This window comes from Lipotes vexillifer, unplaced genomic scaffold, assembly GCF_000442215.2.
Source record: "Lipotes vexillifer unplaced genomic scaffold, Lipotes_vexillifer_v1.1 scaffold834, whole genome shotgun sequence".
Classification (NCBI taxonomy): domain Eukaryota; kingdom Metazoa; phylum Chordata; class Mammalia; order Artiodactyla; family Lipotidae; genus Lipotes; species Lipotes vexillifer.
In genome coordinates this window covers 216612-241063 of record NW_006792311.1, presented here as the reverse complement: position 1 = coordinate 241063, position 24452 = coordinate 216612, and the positions used below count along the sequence as shown (strand labels likewise).

The 24452-nt window shown below is 35.6% G+C and overlaps 1 protein-coding gene across 1 annotated transcript in view; it reads left to right on the top strand.

Moving 5' to 3' along the window:
- Positions 1-24452, top strand: part of PSME4 (proteasome activator subunit 4) — a 97484-nt gene that overhangs the window by 48987 nt on the left and 24045 nt on the right. Inside the window, exons 13-28 of the mRNA XM_007465487.1 lie at positions 214-278; positions 3689-3839; positions 5760-5858; positions 6079-6148; positions 6589-6656; positions 7736-7951; positions 8468-8625; positions 10148-10243; positions 17299-17354; positions 18343-18399; positions 18628-18683; positions 18777-18875; positions 20188-20250; positions 20529-20624; positions 22200-22331; positions 23227-23436. Of these exons, the coding sequence (XP_007465549.1) occupies positions 214-278; positions 3689-3839; positions 5760-5858; positions 6079-6148; positions 6589-6656; positions 7736-7951; positions 8468-8625; positions 10148-10243; positions 17299-17354; positions 18343-18399; positions 18628-18683; positions 18777-18875; positions 20188-20250; positions 20529-20624; positions 22200-22331; positions 23227-23436 (1692 nt within the window). The remainder of the gene's footprint in view (positions 1-213; positions 279-3688; positions 3840-5759; positions 5859-6078; positions 6149-6588; positions 6657-7735; positions 7952-8467; positions 8626-10147; positions 10244-17298; positions 17355-18342; positions 18400-18627; positions 18684-18776; positions 18876-20187; positions 20251-20528; positions 20625-22199; positions 22332-23226; positions 23437-24452) is intronic.

Sequence of the window (24452 nt, the reverse complement as noted above, 5' to 3'; positions counted from 1 at the left end):
GGGCCCTTACAGAATATGATAATTACTTCTTATTTTGGTTCCTGGAAAGTAGATGAGTTATTCTAAATTGATACGGGATTATGGTGCTGTTTCTCACAGTGCTCAATGTAATAATGCAGTGTTAGAGACATTGTGTAGACTATAATTGAGTTTTGTTCAGAGAAAAAAAATCAAAGACTATTTTAAAATTTTCTCCACATTGACATGTTACAGGTGGAGCGAGAACTTTGTTCTGCCACAGCTGAATTTGAGGATTTCGTCTTACAGTTTATGGACAGGTGAGCAAGTACCCCAGATATCTCCTTTATCTGACATTCAAAAATAGTGATGTCCTGTCCCAGCAACTTTAGCCTCGTTTTGCACTGCAACCTATATTTAATTATTGGGTTGGCCAAAAGTTTCGTTTGTTGATTTCCATAAGATGGCTCTAGTAGTACTTAGTTGTCTTTAACTTCATTCGAAACAATTTTGTTAGATTGTATGCGACAGCTGTCATATTGGGGTGCATTTAGAAAAAGACTTATCAAAAATTGGTGAATTTTTGTGTAGCCATTTTAATATTGAAGGTGGAAGAAAAAAACAACATTTTTGGCATATTATGCTTTATTATTTCAAGAAAGGTAAAAATGCAACTGAAATGCAAAAAAAAGATTTGTGCAGTGTATGGAGAAGGTGCTGTGACTGATCGAACATGTCAAAAGTAGTTTGCAAAGACAAAAAGACAGCCCTCAGAATGGGAGAAAATCTTTGCAAACGAAGGAACAGACAAAGGATTAATCTTCAAAATAGATAAACAGCTCATGGAGCTCAATATCAAAAAAACAATTACAACCCAATCAGAAAATGGGTGGAAGACCTAAATAATCACCTCTCCAAGGAGGACATACAGATGGCCAAGGGGCACATGAAAGGAAGCTCAACATCTCTAATTATTAGAGAAATGCAAATCAAAACTACAGTGAGGTATCACCTCACACCAGTCAGAATGGCCATCATCAAACAGTAAATGCTGGAGAGGGTGTGGAGAAAGCGGAACCCTCTTGCACTGTTGGTGGGAATACAGCCACTGTGGAGAACAGTATGGATGTTCCTTAAAAAACTAAAAATAAAACTACCTTATGACCCAGCAATCCCACTACTGGGCATGTACCCTGAGAAAACTATAATTCAAAGGGACACATGTTCCCCAGTGTTCATTGCAGCACTATTTACAATAGCTAGGACATGGAAACAACCTAAATGTCCAATGACAGCTGAATGGATACGAAGATGTGGCACATATATACAATGGAATATTTCTCAGCCATAAAAAGGAACGAGATTGGGTCATTTATAGAGATGTGGATGGACCTAGAGTCTAGAGTGAAGTAAGCCAGAAAGAGAAAAACAAATATTGTATATTAACGCATATATGTGAAATCTAGAAAAATGGTACAGATGAACTTATTTGCAGGGCAGGAATAAAGACGCAGATGTAGAGAACGAACAGGTGGACACAGGGCAGGAAGGGGAGGGTGGGACGCATTGGGAGATTAGGATTGACATACATACATTACCACAGGAAAATAGATAGCTAGTGGGAACATGCTGAGCTCAGCTTGGTGCTCTGTGACGTCCTAGATGTGGGCTGGGGGGAGGTCCAAGAGGGAGGGGATATGGGGATATAATAGCTGATTCACTTCATTGTACAGCAGAAACTAACACAACATTGTAAAGCAATTACACTCCAATTTTAAAAAATTTTTGAAAAAAAGTGGTTTGCGAAGTTGCTGGAGATTTCTCTCTGGACAGTGCTCCACGGTTGGGTAGACCAGTTGAAGTTGATAGCAGTCAAATCGAGACATTAATTGAGAACGGTCAACGTTATACCACGCGGGAGACAGCCAACATACTCAAAATATCCAAATCAAGTGTTAAAAATCATTTGCATTAGCTCGGTTGTGTTCATCACTTTGATGTTTGGGTTCCACATAAGTTAAGCGAAAAAAACCTTCTTGACCATATTTCCACATGCGATTCTCTACTTAAATGTAATGAAAACGTTCCACTTTTATTTTTTTTATTTTTTTTATTTTTCGCGGGCCTCTCACTGTTGTGGCCTCTCCCGTTGCGGAGCACAGGCTCCTGACGCGCAGGCTCGGCGGCCATGGCTCACGGGCCCAGCCGCTCCGCGGCATTGTGGAACTTCCCGGGCCGGGGCCACAACCCCGCGCCCCCTGCCTCGGCAGGCGGACTCTCAACCACTGCGCCACCAGGGAAGCCCCAAACGTTCCACTTTTAAAACAAATTGTGATGGGCGATGAAAGGATACTGTACAATACTGTGGAACGAAAGAGATTGTGGGGCAAGTGAAATGAACTACCACCAACCACACCAAAGGCTGGTCTTCATCCAGAGAAGGTGATGTTGTGTATATGGTGGGATTGGAAGGGAGTCCTCTATTATGAGCTCCTTCCAGAAAACAAAATAATTAATTCCAACAAGTACTGCTCCCAACTAGACCAACTGAAAGCAGCCCTCGACAAAAAGTATCCAGAAATAGTCAAAAGAAAATGCATAATCTTCCATCAGGATAACACAAGACTTCATGTTTCTTTGATGACCAGGCAAAAACTGTTACAGGGACTTCCCTGGTGGCGCAGTGATTAAGAATCCGCCTGCCAATGCAGGGGACACAGGTTCAAGCCCTGGTCCAGGAGGATCCCACATGCCGCAGAGCAGCTAAGCCTGTGCGCCACAACTGCTGAGCCTGAGCTCTAGAGCCCGTGGGTCACAACTACTGAAGCCCGTGCACCTGGAGCCTGTGCTCTGCAATAAGAGAAGCCACCGCGATGAGAAGCCTGCGCACTGCAACGAAGAGTAGCCCCCGCTCGCCACAACTAGAGAAAGCCTGCACACAGCAACGAAGGCACAATGCAGCCAAAAATTAAAAAAATAAACCAACAAACAAAAAAAAACTGTTACATCTTGGCTGGGAAGTTCTTTTTTTAAAAAATATTTATTTATTTATTTGGCTGCACTGGGTCTTAGTTGTGGCGTGCGGGATCTTTAGTTGTGGCATGTGAACTCTTAGTTGCTGCATGCAAACTCGTAGTTGTGGCATGTGGGATCTAGTTCCCTGACCAGGGATTGAACCTGGGCTCCCTGAATTGGGAGCACAGAGTCTTAGCCACTGGACCACCAGGGAGGTCCCTGGCTGGGAAGTCCTGATTCATCCGCTGTATTCACCAGACATAGTACCTTTGGATTTCCATTTATTTCGGTCTTTACAAAATTCTCTTCGTGGGAAAAAATTTCAATTCACTGGAAGACTGTAAAAGGCATCTGGAACAGTTCTTTGCTCAAAAAGATAAAAAGTTTTGGGAGGACGGAATTATGAAGTTGCCTGGAAAATGGCAGCAGGTAGCAGAACAAAAGGGTGAATACGTTGTTCAGTAAAGTTCTTGGTGAAAATGAAAAATGTGTCTTTTATTTTTACTTAAAAACCGAAGGCACTTTTTGGCCAACCCAGTACTGTGCAAGGCTGGTGCTTCTTCTCAGGTTACAAAAGGACAGTTGGTTTGTGATCCATGTACAAATTAAGTAGCTATCACTTGCATAGTCATGACAATAGATTTATCTAATCAACAACAAAAAATGTTAAGTCAGTTTTTAGTTGCTAAAATTTTACTTTCTTTGGGTTATTTAGATGCTTTGGACTTATAGAAAGTAGCACATTGGAGCAAACAAGAGAAGAGACAGAAACTGAGAAAATGACTCACTTGGAGAGTTTGGTCGAATTAGGTCTGTCTTCTACGTTTAGTACAATCCTCACACAATGTTCCAAAGAAATATTTATGGTAAGAGTGCATTGCTGCAAAGAATTAAATTCCAACTTGTAGTTTTATTTGATGTTTTAAAAATTGAACTTCAAGTTACTTTGTATGCATATCATGCCAGCTTATCCTTTCTTTCCATACTAAAATTTGAAAAAGATGGGGAATTCTTTGGCAGTCCAGTAATTAGGACTCCGCGCTTCCACTGCAGGAGGAACGAGTTCAATCCCTGGTGGGGAACTAAGATCCTGCGTGCCTCATGGCGTGGCGAGGCCAAAAAAAATAATAATAAAATAAAATTTGGAAAAGATACACAGTTGATCCTCATTATTTGCGGATTCTGTATTTGCAAATTCAACATAGTGTACTTGCTAAAATTTATTTGTAACCCCAAAATTGGTACTCGCAGTGCTTTTCTGCAAACTTTTGAAAGTGGCAAAAATTTTGAGTTGTGCGTGTTTACAGCTGAAATCGAATAAGGTGACACTCTGCCATCTTGTTTTAGCTCTCATACTGTAATGTAAACAAGTGTCCTTTTTTCATCTATTTAAGGCTAGACCTTTCACATTTTTGTGCTTTTTGGTGATTTTGCTTTTTAAAATGGCCCCCAAGAGTAATGCTGATGCACTCACTGTCTAGTGTTCTAAGCAAAAGATAGTTGTGATGGACCTAACGTAGAAAATATTAACATGTTTTAGGTAAGCTTCGTTCAGAAATGAGTTACAGTGCTTTTGGCTATGAGTTCAAGGTTAATGAATCAACAGTGTATTAAAGTGTCAACAATGCAATTGTTGCAAAAATGCAAAAATCAACAATGTATTAAAGACATTAAAGTGTCTTCAAAGAGAACCACACATAAACAAAATTATATATCCATATATCCATCAGTTGATGAAAATGTAACCAGAGGTTTATGGGAACTTAATCCTGTATTTCCCCTAAGAACTGTGGTTCAGTATTTGCTAATTCAGTGCCCACAGTGATTTTACAGAGCATAACCACTTCAAATAACAAGAATTGACTGTATGTTTAAAATTTACAGTAAAATACTACTTGGGAGAAAAGTTTTGAAAATTGTTTATGCCATCACATAATAGAAATTAAATCCCAAATATAAAAATCTGGCAAACTATGATGAATGAGAAATAGTTTGTCCTCATAAGGCATTCTGTGAACATTCACTTATTCAGTATTAGTTGATACCTATTATATACAATATGGTATTTATTTCATATTTTCTATTCCACTACTCTCTCTCCATTTCTGTTTCTTCTTTCTCTATCTGAGATTATCATTGTTCAGTGTTTATCCTGGTTAAAAGCTAAACTGCCTTACACCTGCATGAAATATTTACTCAGGTTATGTTAGTATAAAGAAATTAACATAAATAATCTCTTATTTAACCAAAATCTTTTGAAAGGAGTTGTTTATAATTTGCAGCATTGTCAATCCATGTCTAGAGCTAATTCTTTAATTCAGAAATGAAATTAAAATTCTGTGACTTGATTGTAAAATTAAATAGAATGCTTCAGGTCTTTTAGAGGAGAGAAAAATATAGTTTGTAGTTGTCAGAATGACAAACTGTAAATATTAGATATTACCCCAAATTCCCTCTGTTATATTGGATTGGCCAACAAGATAATTAAATTGCATTTGCTTCCAGCAGCTCTGGTTTTGTGCTTAGCATTTCTGCAGCAAATAAAATAAAATAAAATCTTGTGCCGCAAATGTTTTGTTCACATTAGGGTTTTGTGCAAAGGTTATTCATAGACCTGAATGTAGCATTATTAAAGCAAATCTTTATGTATTCAGATGGTTAAATTTTTCCTACTTGGTTATTTTTAGTATAGTCTGAGTATCATTTTCTTTGGTGTTTCCAAAGATGTTTAATTTTCTTAAATGTGCTGGTTAGACATGTTCATTTGTTACATTATCTTTTAATAGGTGGCCCTTCAGAAGGTTTTTAATTTTTCTATTTCACATATATTTGAAACAAGAGTTGCAGGCCGCATGGTGGCAGACATGTGCCGTGCAGCAGTGAAGGTGAGTTGGGGTTTTCTGGACTGATGAATTAATGAATCGATAGCCATGAGTTTTATGTGGTTAATTATTTTAGACATGCTTGTCATTCTTAAAATACACGTTTCTTTCAGTAGCTCCTTATAGCCCTTATTTGCCACTGAAAATAGAGCTAGTGTATACTTTGTGGCTATTCAATACTTGTGCCTTTCAAAAAAACTTATTTATACAAATATGTTTTCAGTGCTGCCCGGAGGAATCTTTGAAGCTATTTGTTCCCCACTGCTGCAGTGTTATAACTCAGCTTACAATGAGTAAGTCTTAAGGTTATTATTCTGTATTTGTAACTTTAGCAAATTTTTTTCTTGGTTTCTACAACTCTGCAGTATTTTAATTTTACAGTTTGGGGTAAAATTGCTCAAAACAAGGTATCATCCAGGTTGACAGGTAGCTTAGAAATTTTACTCTATTACATTAATGTTTTCATGCATACAAGAAGCATTCAGCTGTTGCTATAATATCTGTTATTTTTTGAGATGTGTAGGGGCAGGCGTCCTGGTTGGGGTGTTTATTTTCTTGAATATTAAGCTTCCACCTCCTCTGGAGCAAGTCCAGCTTAATGAAGAAAGAAAGAAAAAGTCCTAAAAGAGACTTTTCTCAGCTATTAAAAATATTAAATATAAATACTTTAAAATGATGCATTTAGTTGGATATTTGTTTTTTTTTTCTTCTGATACTATTTTGCTATTTTTAGATGATGATGTATTAAATGAAGAAGAGCTAGATAAGGAGTTACTATGGAATCTTCAACTTTTGTCTGAGGTATTGTAAATCTTTGGAATAAGAAAATATTTCTGTGAAAATGTTGACTTGCTCTGAAGATTTATCCTGTTTTGAAAAATTAACTTTAAAACATGTAAAGTCGAGCTTCCCTGGTGGCACAGTGGTTGAGAGTCCGCCTGCCGATGCAGGGGACACGGGTTCGTGCCCCGGTCTGGGAAGATCCCACATGCTGCGGAGCGGCTGGGCCCGTGAGCCATGGCCGCTGAGCCTGCGTGTCCAGATCCTGTGCTCCGCAACGGGAGAGGCCACAACAGTGAGAGAGCCGCGTACCGCAAAAAAAAAAAATACAAAAAACATGTAAAGTCATAAGTTTGAAAAATGTCTTTATGGGACAACAAAAAGTCAGATAATCTCGTTTTCTTATTATAAAAGGAGTATGGTAACTGTTGACTACTTCGTGGTCAATGCTCTACCTGACTTTTTACTGATTAATTCTACTGGGGTAACTCTTGACTGAAAAGTGTATCAGATTTGGCATCTTCCCCCCCCACCCACCCCCGCCATGCTAAATTTGGCCATCAGTCAAACTTCAGTTTCCTATAGGGGTAAGTTCAGAAACCAAAGAACAGAGAAATCCATTTAAGTAAGTTTTGTCTCTTTAAGGAGATAGCCTCTTGAAAAGGATGTTATTATGGCACTTCAGAGCCTAAACTCAGAAAATGTGTTTTTATCTTAAGAAATAATTCATTGTTAGAATATAATTAAAATGATAATCCTAAAATGAATTATAGTCATTTTAAGAAACACTTTTACGGGCTTCCCTGGTGGCACACTGGTTGAGAGTCCGCCTGCCGATGCAGGGGACACGAGTTCGTGCCCTGGTCAGGGAAGATCCCACATGCTGTGGAGCGGCTGGGCCCGTGGGCCACGGCCGCTGGGCTGCGCGTCCGGGGCCTGTGCTCTCCAACGGGAGAGGCCACAATAGTGAGAGGCCTGCGTACCGCAAAAAAAAAAAGACACACTATTACTATTTTAGACTACTGTAATGGCCAAACATAGTTAACTTTAATTGATTCTTGATCTTTTAACCAAAATATCTTTAACTGTTTTCTTTTTAGATTACTCGAGTGGATGGGAAGAAGTTGCTTCTTTATAGGGAGCACCTTGTAAAGATTCTCCAAAGAACCCTACATTTAACCTGTAAGCAGGGTTACACTCTGTCTTGTAACCTTTTGCATCACCTTCTTCGTTCTACTACACTTATCTACCCTACAGAATACTGCAGTGTGCCAGGCGGCTTTGACAAGCCTCCTTCTGAATACTTTCCTATCAAGGCAAGCATTTTCAATAATTTAGGATTCCAGGATATATTGGGTTATTTTTCTAAGGGGTTCAAAGTGCGGGTTTTTTCCTTGTTGTGTATTAAGGTGTCACTTCTTTATTTTTAACATAGATTACTAAAACTATTATTGGAATGTTTTAAACTTGGGAAGTGTGATGTAGCTCTCATCTAGCTCTAGTTTTCTTCTTTTCTGTTTGTATGTGAAATGACTTTTTAATGCCATATTTGACCTCCATAGTTCCATATAATTTGGGGGTGGAATACAATAGCCTTACATAAACTTACCATTACTCTTATAGTAAACTCATATTTGAGTGGCTCTTCAGGGAGACCATTTTCAGGAGTGATAATGAAAGACTGCTATGATGTCTTCATACCTTTTTTTTGTGCACTTGCTGCCTTAGGTTTGGATTACCTATACAGTTTCTTTTAAGCCTTTTAAAATATGTTTGTATGTTGTTGTTTTTTTTCTAACTTCTCAACTTGCTAATTAAATGCTATTTTCTAGGACTGGGGTAAACCAGGGGACTTGTGGAATTTGGGGATCCAGTGGCATGTTCCTTCTTCTGAAGAAGTGGCTTTTGCCTTCTATCTGTTGGACTCTTTTCTTCAGCCTGAGCTCATCAAACTCCAGCGTTGTGGAGATGGAGAACTTGAAATGTCTAGGTTAGTTTTCTTTTATAATCAGTTAGTGTTACATGGTTGTAGAGTAAAAAATTCTTTTTGTGCCTCTCCCTCTCTCGATGGCATATCTGATGTATTCATTTTCTTTTTTTTTTAAATTAATTTATTTTTGGCTGTGTTGGGTCTTCGTTGCTGAACGTGGGCTTTCTCTAGTTGCAGTGCGCGGGCTTCTCACTGTGGTGGCTTCTCTTGTTGCAGAGCACGGGCTGTGGGCACACGGGCTTCCGTAGTGGCTCGCGGGCTCTGGAGTGCAGGCTCAGTAGTTGTGGTGCATGAGCTTAGTTGCTCCCCGACATGTGGGATCTTCCTGGACCAGGGCTCGAACCCATCTCCCCTGCATTGGCAGGTGAATTCTTAACCACTGTGCCACCAGGGAGGTCCCTGATGTATTCATTTTCAATGTGTGTTTTGAATGCCTGCCATAAATGTGATCAGAAAACCATTTAATACATTTAAATGGTTTTCTAATCATATTACTATAATATAAAACTATATAATATAAAACCGTTTTATAGTTTAATAACAGAAATTTTGTCATAATATTTAAACATCTTAAATAGAAAAACTCAGAGTTTTTTTCTAGTTTGCTTTTAGTGCCTTCTATTTAGCAGTGTCACTTGTGCGTCTTTTGGGAAGTGTGTGTAAATATGCCCCCTTTGTAAGGAAGTGCCTGTTTTTCTAGATTCGCCTTAGATTTTATTGGCTTGTTTCTTTTTAGTAATTCATACTATTGATATTAATATTACTTAGAGAAATATCTCTAAGATATTGTTTCTCCCCCAAAGAGCTTTAGCACGAAACAATTATTTTAGACTACTAGACTTTTATAGTTTGAGTCTTTGAAAGTTCCTAAAATCATAGAAAGAAAATTACTATGTGTCAAATAACAGGAAATTCTGATAATCAAATCCAGTAGGAATGGGCTTGGAGGAGGAAGAAGTATGATGACTTACATTGGCTGTGTGGTACTCTGAACTGCTTTTTGGAATAAATGTTTAGCTAGTCTTTTTTTATTTGGCCACACTGCATGGCTTGTGGGATCTTAGTTCCCCAACCAGGGATTGAACCTGGGCCCTTGGCAGTGAAAGCGCTGCATCCTAACCACTGGACCGCCAGGGAAGCCCCTAGCTAGTGCATTTTAAAAGACAGACTGTGGTGGAGAATCTTCTGTAATACTGTTTTCCCTTTTTGTTAGTGGTTGTGATCTTTGGGTAAATAGGGAATTAAATTCAGAATTGCTTCACAAAGGGCAATCAGTTGTTGTTACTTGTGATTATTTAGAGCCTGTTTAAATGTAAGCAGGTCTAATATTATCAGTAAATATCTGTTTAATTACCTTGTACTATTAAGAGGGTAAACTGAAAACATTCATCATTTCTATGCCTTAATTTTGTATATTCCCACTTGATAAAGTTTTTTACTTCACCTTAAACTCTACAAGGCTTTTTTTTAAATACGGATTTGGAGTCTTCTCAAATATGAAAATGCTTTTTATTTTTTCTAGAGATGATGTTCTACAGAGTCTGACTATAGTACACAACTGTTTAATTGGCTCAGGAAACCTCCTACCTCCCTTGAAAGGAGAGCCAGTTACTAACTTGTAAGTAAAAATAACTACTTTACATATTTTGCTGTTTTGCCATTTGGCATATATTTTAAGACTTAGTCACATAATGAGTTACTGGTTTTGTTATTGGTGTTGTTTCTGTATCACTTTAACGTTTTTGTCATTGTTAGGCCAAAAACACCTGAGGTACAGTTTAGATCTATAAATTTTAGGGCTTTATTCAGATTTTTCATATGGTACCAGGATAGAATAACTTTCAATGCTAATCAGTTTTAAAATATCAGCTTAGAGATATTAAGTTCATCTGTTAGTTTACTGAGTTAATTAAGATAAATTCTTTAAAAAAGAAAGGAAAACACCTTTTTTTTTTGGTCTGCAATCAATGGTAAGGATTTTCTAGCAAAAAACCTGGGGTGTTTTTTAATAAAAATTTGTTCTATGTTATTCATTATGATTTTGAACTTTTGAGATCCACCAAGTTGCTTTTACAAATTTAAGTGCTTTTCAGAGTATTATTATTTCGAATGAATGTCTTGATTTAGTCCATTGTCAGTGTTACCATTTAAGTTGAAAAAAAATTGAGTTAAATGAAATCAGCTGTATATAACTGTAGCTCACTTATCAAGTACATAGATGCTAGTTTCAGTATACCATGTTAGATCATTTTGTCTGAACACCAACATCTCATTGCTGAATAAATTAATGAAAATCACACACAAATGAGTAAGGAACCCCTTGCCCCCTCAGAAAAGCAGAAGGGGAGAATTATTTGTTGATTTTGCAACAAAAATCTTAAAATGTTTCAAGGAATGGTTTTAAAATGTGGCTTGCTTGTCTTTCCATATTCTGCATAATCAGTTGTTTGGGGTCATACATTTTCATAATTCCCACTTATTTCACTTATCTAAAAACTGTTTCTAGGCATTGAACTTTTTAGATTACTCATTAGATTTAAGAGGGAGAAGTAGGGTCGTTTCAGGTAAGGAAATCTGTTTTAAGTTTGCCTAGGAATTTACTGAATTCTTTTAAAGAACTTTTGTTTTTCATCAGTTTTATAGTTTGATATAAGAGCAATTTTACCAAAATTCATTTTTGTCAAGAGAGATGTTAAACAGTATTTTAAAATGAGAGACCTACAGAAATGGTTTTGATTTCCCTAATGATCTTTAACAGTATGTAATTAGTAAGAACTTAACTCTTACGGCATGCCAAAAAGCTATTTCATACGTAACAAATTGATTATATCAGTAAACTTAGTTCTGCTTGAACGTGTTGAAGTGTGATCCTTTAATCCAATAATTTATCTAAGAGCAAAAGCATTTATCTTCTGTGTATATAATTAGATTATTTTAGTATTGAGTGATGATTACGATACACTAGGAGGCTTAGAGGTTTCCGTTGCAGTTCATTTCAGCATGGAGCCATTGAAGCAAAGTCTTTATCCTTTGAAATAAATGTGCATTAGGACAAATGTTCCATATATATTTGGTTATTATAAAGCCAGTTAGATATGTATATAATGAAATGCATTTTCAATAAGGAAAACAATACCATATTATTAAAACCTTATTAATGCCACAAAAGATAATTAAGCAGATTGTTAGCCCATTTTACCATACATTATAAGCTATAAAATTGAAACGAATATCCCTTTATAGGTTTTTTTTCAGAAAAGTTGAAAAGGAAAGATGATTTAGATTTAAAAGTGTTGTGTTTAGAATTTTCACTTTATGAAAATTTGACATAATAAAACCTAACGAAGTAATACAAAATTATGTTTAATATAAATGTGTTTATATATTTTAATTATAAAATATATTTTCTTGTATATTTAATAGTACATTATGAAATAAAATATGCAACGAGGAAAACTTCAATCATTTTAATCACTGAACAGTACACATTTTTAGGATTTTTTATAGTTATGTACACCTACTCAGTGTAATGATTATACAAGGTACAGTTAGAGATGAATGAGCATCCCTTTGCCTTTGAATTGTCAAAAGAGAGAGTTTGTAAAGTCTTCCCTGGGCTTTTAATTAGTTCTTAACAGAATCCTTTTTTTAAAAACCAATTTCTAACTGGTATCACCTTCACCTGAAATTTTAATTTATTTTGGCAATATGTGACTTTTTACATTGACTTTATATAACATTATGACTTTTTTTTTGCAGATAGCAAGTTAGTTTTCACTAAAGTAAAATAAAATAAAGTTAGCCTTTTAAATTTCTAAAATGCTTATTCTAATATAGGTCAATAATTATTAAAATCTTCTAAGTGTAAATTGATTTGAAAGAACTAATCAAATAATTTCAATTGATGGTGCCATTGTTCTGTAGTAGTGAATCATACTTCCTAGTTTGAAGAAAGAAGATCTGTAGCATAATTCTTGGAGATTATCAGTAGCAGGTCAATTTGAAACTAGAAGATGAAAAGAACTCTTTTATTTTGGACATGAGTTATTCCAAAGGAGATAGAGTAAAATGTGCCAAGTTGGGGAGAAAAGGAAACGCATAATGGTGACCAATGCTTTAGTGTAATGCCTAAGATATCCGGTGGTGTTTGGCTGTGGTATTGTGGGACATTTTGCATTTTCTGAAGTACCAGACCAGTTTTTGGAAGCACCTAGCAGCTCAATTCTTTTTTTAAATTTAAACTTACATTTTTCTTATATAAATCTCAATTAGGGAAAATATTCTAGCTGCTTTAATTATTTTTTGTTGAATCACTTATTATTAAGTTTGCCTTGTGCATGTATTAGTAGTATTAGTCTTCTGGCAAATTGCAGCAGTAAAAAACCAGAAGCTTATTTCAGTTCTGAATTTTCCTGTAAGAAAATCTTAATTGCTAATAGAGTATATGGGATCCCATTGTTCAGGGAAATGGCTACCACATGTGAAAAACAATTTTCTATGCTATGTGATTAGAGACTGACAAAAAATAAAAAGCTTAGATGAGATGAGTTGATTGTCCTAAGTATAAAGTAAATTATATACCTAATGGTATCTACATTGTACTTTTTGGCCTTTAGCAACGTAGGGTTACTAAGTATCTTGTACATATTATAAATTTTATTGTTTCAAAGGATGGATGAAATAAGGTCCCTTGAGGGTTTAATTTACCCCTAATTGGGTAAATTTTTTTAGTTTAGTTCAGTTTGAAATTTAACAGTTCTGTCAGATACCAAGGTTACTGAATTAATCTTAAACCTCTCTATTTTGCTCTTGGAACCTTTAGTTAATGATTTCATAGAAACATTTGTGCTATAATTTATACTCATAGTTCTACCTTTATAGATGTGGAAGTTGGATTATGTCTTTCCAGGGTCATGTAGGAATTTTGGACACTTGCCTTTAATCCTCAAATTGTCATTAATTTCTCCTTTTGCAGTCCATTTCTTTAGAATCTTTTAGGTCTAACCAGCTATCACAGGATGCAAAAAACTAACATCTATAAAAACAGGGTTACTCAAGGTAGAGGAGTCATCATTTTTCATCTCAAATAGTTCTTCTTTACTTTGTGCCCCCTTTCCTCTGATAGATCTGTTAAGTCATTCTTAGTTAAATCATTCTTAGGAGCTCAGCTTTTACTAACTTTTCACTCAAAAAAAAAAAAAATTCATACTTAAGGTCTAAGAGTTGAGACCATTTCATGAATATGTGAAAGGATGTGTTGTTATGCGATGAGGGGCAGGGCTAGCTAACCTCTCTTGGCACCTCCAGGAAACTACCCAGCTCTGCTGGGGGAGCTGCACACAGAAAAGGAAACAGTTACTACTCCACGGTGAGTAACCCTGTTTTCTCCTTATTTCACCTTCTGACTGTTTTCATTGATTTTTAAAAAAACTTGTGTGTCAGACATGGAAATAGTTCTTATGCTCCGAGTTAATTTTAAACCTAGCGGTATGTAAGATTCTCTTTACTTGGCAACCTTTTGTTCACATGGTAGAGTCAGAGCCAGCTTTTAATTTGTGTTTATAGCTATTGTTTATGCCCAGGATTGAACTGGATAACAGAACACAGAAATAGGCCAGTTGTCTGTTGTGAAACACTTGTTACCTTGAGGGAAAAAAAAATCTGTTAGTGGCTTGGTTTTTATACCTTTTATGTTTGTTTTCATTTGGGAGGGGAGGGATTTGGAGCAGGGTAGGTTGTTCTTCCACTTACAGAAAGGGAGAATTATTGTTTGCAGTTGTTCCATGACAGTTCACCTAGCCTTCATTTGCATATTTGATTTGTATTGTATATTTTGTTTTTATGTTACTGGTCATTTCTTCCTTTTTCACCATCCTTTCTTTCCCACCAGTGATTATTTTCATCGTTCTACTCTAATCAAATCTAAAGAAGATTGCCATCTAGTGGTACAAATAGCATAGATGTAGAAAACGTACAAGTTTTTTGTTTTGTTTTGTTTTTAAAGTGGTACAGATATTAAACACATTTTGTTATAAATTAGGTAGGTGGCTTGGTGGTCCTATGTAGTTGCTATGAACCTGATTTAACTTGATTATTATTGTATACATGGTATTATTTGTAATATGTTTTGTTGAAATTATTTGTCATACTTTTATTTTTATATTACTGTTTGTAAAATGAACCAGTGATGAGTAGAATGAATTTCACTCGGGGTGGGGGAGTGATGATATTTTATTTAAATTGTATATATTGCTACTATAGTGTTTAATCAGAATGCAGATCTATAATTGTTGATAGCACTTTAAGTCTACTCAGCTAAGATTATGTACATAACTAAAAGTTACAAGAGCAGATTTAAGTATCAGAGAGTACAGCCCAGCACACATAGACTTAAAATGTGACCACAAAGAGATACAATCATAAAGTCTTACTTGGGTAATGGATAGACATTTCTTTTAGAAAATTATTCTTCTAAAGATCAGGAGAAATATTTAGTTATAAATATGTATTTATACTCAGTGAGAAGCATTTGGTGTAAAAGGTGTCAATACAATCAGAATTTAATTAATTTTTTAGATAAGAAGAGATCAATTAAGCTGAGTCTTAGATAAATAAGCATAAAAGAAACTTGAGATGGATAAGAACAAATAAAGTAAAGCTGAACTATATGTCTAAACAGATGCCTTCTATACTCTTGAGATGTGTAAGGTGTGTTTTAGTTCAGGTTTTAAAAGTAAAAGCCTAAGCCATTTTAATTTAAATCTATTACTTAATATTTTAAAATCCCACACAGGTTGATATGTTTCTAAATAATTGTAATAAGTGATAGTACTTCATCAACTTTTCTGATAGGGAAACAATTCAGAGTGACACATGGATTTTTAGAATTAGCATCACGGTTCTTAGATGAGACTTGTTATTAAATGTAGTTATAGTGTAATTGGTGTTACTAGAGTCAGAAAGGCATATAAGAAAAACATTTCAGATTCCCAACTGATAGCCTTTTGTTTGCTTGTTGGTTTCATATAGTAAAAAAATTTTCGGGATAGCTTACTATAGTGATTGCTTTTTAAAATGTCATTTGTTAAGAGTAATTTTGTGACAATAATTAAAATGCATGCTTGGTTCACTATTGTGTGGTACTAGGTATGGACTGGGTGAGGTACAGTTGTATTCCTACTTTAGGAAACAACTTATGTTTATAGCAGCAGTGAGGAGACATGTACTCTCATGTGATAGCTTGTGGCCAAGTACTTCCCCATGCTTTACCAGGGAAGGCGGAGGGGGGTGGGTAACAGTCTTTCGCCTAACGCTTGTTACTATGTGAGCACAGCCTTTTCTCTTTCTTGGTCAAATCTAATTTCAGTAAAGATGTTGGACTTCCCTTGAAATTCATTGTGAAAGAATCTGATTTTATTTTTTAATGACTAGACTCTGGAAACATATATTTTTCAATCATACATAATTTTACAGAATGTTCAAGTTTGCAAGCTGTTGCCGAAAGTTGAAACTTTATGGAATGAAAACCAGATTTTAAGAAGAATTTGAATTTGAAATTCTTGAAATTCTCTGAAAAGCAAATTAGCATTTTATATTATGAAATATTACCATTCTTTGTTAATATTCTGTAGGCTTGGTTTTGAAACTTGGGACTGTTTCAAAACGGTTGCCATCCACAGTATGGCAAGGAACATAGTTAAATAATTGGCATTTTAGTCATCTTAATGTTATTACCCATTTAGATAAATTCCAGAATTCATAACAACCAAATATTAGGGTAGAGATAACTTAATTAATTCAAGTTAAAAACATACAGTACGGGGGAGGGGTATGTTGATTTCAAAATAGTGTTTTCTTCACTACAAGTGTTGTGTAGGTCATGAATTATGAGCAATAATTGTAAATTTTCTATTTATTACTAATTAGCCTTGTATAAGATATGCTTACCCCATGTTTCCTTGGCATTTGTGCCTGTCTTCCTTTTCTTAGAAAGTATTATCACTTTGTTTGTAAAAAGTTATTGAATTGAATCTCATATTTTGAAATAAAGTCTATTTATTTTTCATTAAAGAAAATTTAGATTTCAGATATAAAGGTTCATATTCCCCAGCAGAATCTGTCCATACATACCTAAAAAATGACTTTTAATGTAGTATTTTTACATCTGAACATCTTCAAAAGTAGAGGCATTTTACTGCAGATGTCAGGAGAGATCAGTTTAGCTGGTTTTAAGAGGAAGGGTAATGATTATCTAAAGAAGCGTGTCTGCTGTATATTCTACAGTAAAATTTCATGGTGATTTTTTGGTGTCTAGTTTTAACCTTTATTATAACATTGTAAAGCTGACTTTTCCTTGTATAAATGTTTAACATCAGATTTAAGCTTTTACATTTGAGTATTGAATATCACTGTTATGTTCATTTGGGCAGTGAATTTCCCCCCCTAAAGTCATTACATTTAATTAACATTTTTTTAAAGATGAATAACACTGTCCTTATTGAAACAGATAGAGCATTAATCTTCAGAAAGCTAGAGTAAAGAATTGAAGTACTGAAGATGAGAGATCTGTGTTTGTTAAAGATCATCATTTAAACATTCTAGCAATGACACTTTTCCCTTTAAGCCTCCTTATTGGTATTATTAATAAATACAAGCATTCTTGTTTTTATACAGGGTACCAAGTATGGTGTCCTTGGAAGAGACAAAGTTGTATACTGGACTTGAATATGGTATGTGAATCCTAGTCTGAGTAAATCTGTATGGACTGTTTTCATCAGTTACTGTACAAGGGTTAAAATGAGATAATTTTGTAGTTACAGTTTTTCTAGTCTCTTTTTTATATATAAAATGAATATTAATTAATATTATCTTTGCTTTTTCTGGAGAAAGTGGGTAATTATTATATAAAGAATAGCTAGTAAAAGATAGATGCTTTCTGTGTGCAAAGACAGACTTCATATATTGTAATGCTCATTTATGGTTAGAATTGTTATAGAACTGTTGTATTATACTTGATGTAAACCCTTACATATTCTAGCTATCTTTATAGTATCTTTCTATCATAGTGAGTTAAATTTTATATAAATACTTACGTAAAACATTTTGTGTTAATTTAATGTTCTGAATCTAACATTAATAGAAATTTAGCACACTTCTTTATTGCTGGATTAACACTGGAGTTCATTGCATACATTAATTAGGTGTAGTTTGTTTGTTTGATTTGGGTCACCACAACTAATTAGAGAATCCTATGCATTTATGGCCTCTAATTAGAGGATAGAGCCTTTGAAATATTGGCAAAGATAGTTTTATCTCTCTCCTCCTTGCCTGCCTAATAAAGTTTTGTAAGCAGGTTCTTATAAATGTGAAGGTTTTAAAAGTTATTCTGTATCATGCCAAGCTACTAACCAACTATGATAAAGACAGACCCATTTGGTTTTTCTTTGTTTTTTTGTTTGTTTGTTTATTTTGTTTTAATTTTTATTGGGGGTATAGTTGATTTACAATGTTGTGTTAGTTTCAAGTATACAGCAAAGTGAATCTGTTATACATATAAATATAATCTCCACTGTTTTTTAGATTATTTTCCCATATACAGACCCATTTGTTTTTTTCCTGGATACGTTATCTCTTCTTGACATAACTGTTGATATAAACTTCAAAGCTCTGGTCAGCATTCAGTGTGTAAAATGCTTTCTCTCATTTTTTTAAAAATAGATCTATCCAGAGAGAACCACCGAGAAACAATTGCTAGGGTCATAAGGAAACTTCTTAGTAAGTACATATATGTATTTAATTTATGTTTATTAATAAATATTTAGAAATTTTATTTTATAGCATGTGTGCTTTTACTTAACCATTTTAAAATTCTAAATGGTGAGAATATCACACAGTGGTTTTTTTTGGTTCGTTTGTTTTTTGTTTTTCTTCCTTAACTAGTATATCCGGAGTCCTATAGTAATTTAAAATATTTTAACCAAAATTCTTTTCCTCCTGTTATAGACCACATACTTAATAATTCAGAAGATGATACCAAGTCCTTGTTTCTTATCATAAAGGTACAATTGTCATTTAACAGTTGCATAATTGTTAATATGACCAGGTTTGACCTGACAACTCATAAATATAAAATTTGCAATTCTTTGACGCAGATTACTGGAGACCTCTTGCAATTCCAAGGATCTCACAAGCATGAATTTGACTCTCGTTGGAAAAGCTTTAACCTAGTAAAGAAATCAATGGAAAATCGGGTCAGTATTTTCACCTAAAACTGAATTTTTTTTAAAGGTGTATAATATTGATATAACCACCTGATTTAGCAATTATTTGGCATACAGAGGAAGTTCCCTATAAGTAAAAATAGTAGATTTTCAAATATTATTTGATGGTATAATCAAAAGGATCCTAGAAAAAATGTACTTCCCTGAGACAAACTCTTCTGTTGATTTCCATGGTAGTCTCTGGACTCTCAATGGCAATTTCAAGTCTGATAACTTGGCAACAGCTTTCTTACCATGTAAGAAACTGGAGGATTAAAAATAGGAATTGTCCACAGGCATGACTTAAAGCATTGCATTTTATGTAATCTTATGTTATATTTATTCTCCAAGAGAAGTCAATACAAGCTTCCCTGGGAGCCTGGAAGGAAGTATACTTAAGTCAGCCATTTGATGTTCATAGCAGTGTTCTTCTATAGGAGACTTTTGTTGAAACTGAGTCTGAGAAGGTTATATGAGTTCATTGTTTAGGCACAGGGTGCTACATATTTTAGACAAAGGGAATGGCATGTGACAGGGCAGGGAGATGTACAAACATGGCATGCTGTAGCAAACAGTGTTTGTAGGGAAGAGTGGCAGGAGGTAAACTAGGTCATTTCTAGTTTTGTCCCAAGAAAATGCTTCAGTTTTACATTCAGCAGTGGGGGAGTCATTAGAACTTCTTAAGTAGATCTGATGTAAATGTTGGAAAGATCATTATTCAATTCAGTGAATTTTGAAAAGCTCTGCCATCGCTGTGAACAATAAGCAGTAGGCGATTGAGACTGGAAGCCGGGAGGCTGTAGTTAAACTATTATAATAGTTCAGATGGGAAAGCACAGCCTGAATCCAGTCACTGGCATTGGGGTGGAGATAAGGTGTTTTTAAAAAAAGATGGAATTGTGGGGACTTGATGACTAATGAGATACAGGTGTGAAAGAGGAACAGTCTGAGTTCCAGACATCTGCCTTTAGTGACTGGGTAGAACATTGGGGGTGGGGGAGAGCTTAAAAGATAATTTTTACAAAAATAAAAAATGTTATATTCTGTAGTAAACATACACAACTACCCAGAAAGGCTGTTGATAAATGTAATAGAGTAAAGCAATTTTCTTAGTGGGCTGTTTTTGTATTTTTAGTATTTGACTGAATAAAAGTCTGATGATTTTAGAATAAATGAAATACCTTCAGTACCCACCAGCCCATCCTGTAACCTTCTTTGAACTAATTTTTTGTTAAGGGATTCAGGGGAACCATTGTTGAAGTCATTTAGGGAAAATGTTGAAGTGTTTGCTACTGTTTTTCAGCTCCATGGGAAGAAGCAACACATCAGAGCGCTATTGATTGACAGAGTAATGTTGCAGCATGAGGTAAATAGCATTTTAAAATCATGATGCTTTTTTTTTTGTCCTGCCGTGCTGCACAGCTTGCAGGATCTCAGTTCCCCAACCAGGGATTAAACCCAGGCCACAGCAGTGAAAGCCCGGAATCCTAACCACTAGCCACCAGGGAACTCCCCACAGTGACTTTTTTAAATGACAGTTTTTCAAATAAATATTTAATTATTGGTGTTACTTCATAATTAAATGAACTTTTAGTAAAAAACTTTGAGATTTGATTTACACTGGTTTTTTTTTTTTTTTTGTAGCTACGAACACTAACTGTTGAGGGTTGTGAATACAAAAAGATACATCAGGATATGATTAGAGATCTTCTTCGTTTATCTACAAGTTCATACAGTCAGGTAAGGCTAGTCCAAGCAGTCTGGGCATGCCCCCTCTCACCCATTTTGTAACACGCAATCTAAAGTATCCCCATTTTAACAAGGGAATTTAAATAATTTATTGGCAAAGAAAATTTACATTTTAAATGACAAATATATTCAAACTAATCTTGCTTCTCTTTTTAAAATAATGTTTATTTTTGCTGTTTGTAATTGCTTCTCAAATTAAAAAAAAAAATATATAACTAACGTTGGTAGATAGTGCTAGTGTAATGTTGATGCCACTTAAATTAAATCGCATTATGAAGGCCTGTCTGTGACGGCCATATAATTCTTCCTAGGCATTCTGCTTGAGTTCAGGAAGCTGATACCATGTGAATTGTGGGGTCCCTCCTTTCAGGTAGCATAAGGCCAAACATTTACCTCTAAACACAGAGAACTGGGAAAAGTAAAGAGATTCATGTACAGCCAATGATTCTGTCTTTATAAAATAGTGTAAATTAGGAAACCAATCTAACCCAGAGATTTTGCCTAAAGTATTGTTTTAAAAAGTTTGAAATATGTACAGTGTATTGTTTTTATTCATTACTATTTAACTAGTTCATGGATTATAAATTTATACTGAATCTTTTGCTTGGGTTAAAAATATGTGGCCTAGGGCTTCCCTGGTGGCGCAGTGGTTGAGAGTCCACCTGCCGATGCAGGGGACACGGGTTCGTGCCCCGGTCCGGGAAGATCCCACATGCCGTGGAGCGGCTGGGCCCGTGAGCCATGGCCGCTGAACCTGCATGTCTGGAGCCTGTACTCCGCAACAGGAGAGGCCACAACAGTGAGAGGCCCTCGTACCACAAAAAAAAAATATGTGGCCTATACTTGAGGCTTGCATTGAAAAGGTTAAGTTGTTCTGTGTTTTGGAAAGTCTTTGATTTTCCTTGTGTAGACACAAGAGAAAATCTGACCCTTCTCATTAAGAGTAACTCAGAATAAAAAGTTTAATAGTCTGCTGATTATGTTACTGAACAAATGCATATCAGTTCCATTCAGTCTCTCCTTTATGAAAAGGATATTTGAACCAGTGTAACTTTTTTTTTTTTTGGCTGTGTTGTTGCTCGCGGGCTTTCTCTAGTTGCAGCGAGTGCGAGCTACTCTTTGTTGGGGTGTGCGGGCTTCTCGTTGCAGTGGCTCTTGTTGCGGAGCATGGGCTCTAGATGTGCAGGCTTCAGTAGTTGTGGCACGTGGGTTCAGTAGTTGTGGTGCATGGGCTTAGTTGCTCCGCGGCATGTGGCATCTTCCTGGACCAGGGATCGAACCCGTGTCCCCTGCATTGGCAGGAGGATTCTTAACCACTGCGCCACCAGGGAAGTCCCTGAACCAGTGTAACTTAAACCATGGATGTGGTTGGTGGTAATTTGCTTTCCTTCTGATAAAAAGATTATCATTTACTCATTTTTGTTAAGTTATGTGCTTTGTTATATTTTTTTGTTATTACGAAAACATTTAAATTACCACTGCTTTGTTTTAATAATTCATTTAGAAATTTTTTTGTAGTTTGTCTACCATTTAATAAAAGTCGTCTGTTAATAACTCTTTCTTTAGGTCAGAAATAAGGCCCAGCAAACATTTTTTGCTGCCTTGGGAGCCTATAACTTCTGTTGCAGAGATATCATTCCCCTGGTTTTGGAGTTCTTACGGCCTGATAGGCAAGATGTCACACAACAGCAGTTCAAGGTATAGGGTTTTTTGTTTTGCTTTAATACGACATTTTTCAAATGTAGAGAAAAGTTGAAAGAATTTCGCAGTAATGGAATTGCTGACCCCCAAGGCAGATGTGTAATTCAAGAATGTTGTAGAGGATCTAACTCATTGGGTGATATGTTGTCGACCTTGTGGAGAGCATTTTAAATGGATAAAATCAGACAAGTCAAGTAAGCTTAAAATTGGAAACTGTCTATTAGTTCAGTAAAATTGAAGTTACAGTGACCTTATAAGAACTGTAAAGAGGATTAGAGCCCAGGGTGGTTAGGAAGTCAGATTGGAATTGTTCAGGTGAATGTTCAGGAAATAAAATGTTTTGGTACTAATAGCTCTTTTCATTAAAATGGGGTACCTTAGAAAGAGGTACCTACTGTCACCAGAATCATTCTGATTAATTGAGCTCCTATGAGTAAAAAGTACACAGTATAATTAAGTAACCTAGTTTTTATATACTTAGAGAAATACTTGGCAACCAGATTTAACCACAATTTTTAGAATTATTCTGTATGTTATACCCTAAAATGCTAAGAGTGACACATTTCACAGCCTTTATAAATATAGTAGTGGAGAATTAGAATGGAAGCTATGTCTGTAAAAGCAATATCTTCACATTTCTATATTACCTCATTAATAGCCATTCTTTGAGCTAACCCTCTGTTAAATGACTTAAAGAAAATATTACTGGATTGCACTTAAGTGTCAAATTTAGGTTTCTAAAAGTAATGTGTTGAATGTGGGGACCTATTTTATAACCAGTACCAGGCATTTAAATAATCAGTGTTTAGTAAATTTGAAAACAACATGTAAGTGAGTTGGCTACAACTAAACAGTGCCTCTTATTTCCCATATTGATCATTTTTTCCTGCAGGGTGCCTTGTATTGTCTCCTTGGAAATCACAGCGGTGTATGCTTGGCAAACCTTCATGATTGGGACTGTATTGTACAGACTTGGCCAGCAATTGTTTCTTCTGGGCTTAGCAAAGCAATGTCCCTGGAAAAGCCATCAATAGTGAGGCTGTTTGATGATCTTGCAGAAAAGATTCATCGGCAGTATGAAACAATTGGCTTGGACTTCACGGTAAGCAAAATCATTTTTTTAATTCAAATTTTAGTGCAAACACTGCTTTGTCAAAATGCTATTATTTTCTTGTCTTTTTTTAGTAATCATATTCTTGGCGTTTGATTCTAATTTTTTTTAAAGCATTTGTATTCTGTTTCCTTTTAGTGCTTTAGTGATCATTACTATAGATGGCAGGGTAGAGTAGGAAGTTGGAGCATGGCCAGGAGAGAACTAGGTGGTTTTCTACCAAGAGGCCACAAAGTGTTATCACATTGTTGCATTTACCATTATCCCCTATATGTCTGCAGCCTCATTTTTCAAAGAGTTGGTTATATTTTAGGAGGTCAGTTCTACTAGTCAAAGTCACAGAAGATTGACCACAGGGTTCCATAATTAAAGTGAAGATTAAAATTGGATGATTTGACAAATGAAAAAGTAAATATCAGGTTCAGTGGAGCTCAAATGGGGAGAGATAGTAGATCGTCATCCAAGAATTTTCAAACTCCTATTTACACACCCATCAGAATTGGGGATGTGTAGAAGAGGTGTGAGTGCGGTTGAATCCCCCTCTTTTCTGCAGTGATTATTTTTGACGTCCATACTCAGTTGTTTTTTGTTGTTGTTGTTTTTTGTTTTTTTGCGGTACGCGGGCCTCTCACCCGCGTGACTCGCAGGCCCAGCGGCCATGGCCCACGGGCCCAGCCGCTCCGAGGCATGTGGGATCCTCCCGGACCAGGGCATGAACCCGTGTCCCCTGCATCGGCAGGCGGACTCTCAACCGCTGCGCCACCAGGGAAGCCCCATACTCAGTTTTAAAAACCACTGCTCTAAATGTATTCCTTTTCTGCAAAACATACTCTTGCTATTTGTAACTGTTGTTAGATTATGCTTTCTTTTTTAAAATTTTTAAAAAATTGACATGTAATTCACATACCAAAAAATTCACCTTTTTAACACAACAGTTGTGTGCTGTTATATACTATTGTGAATATATATATATATATATATATATATATATATATATATATATATAT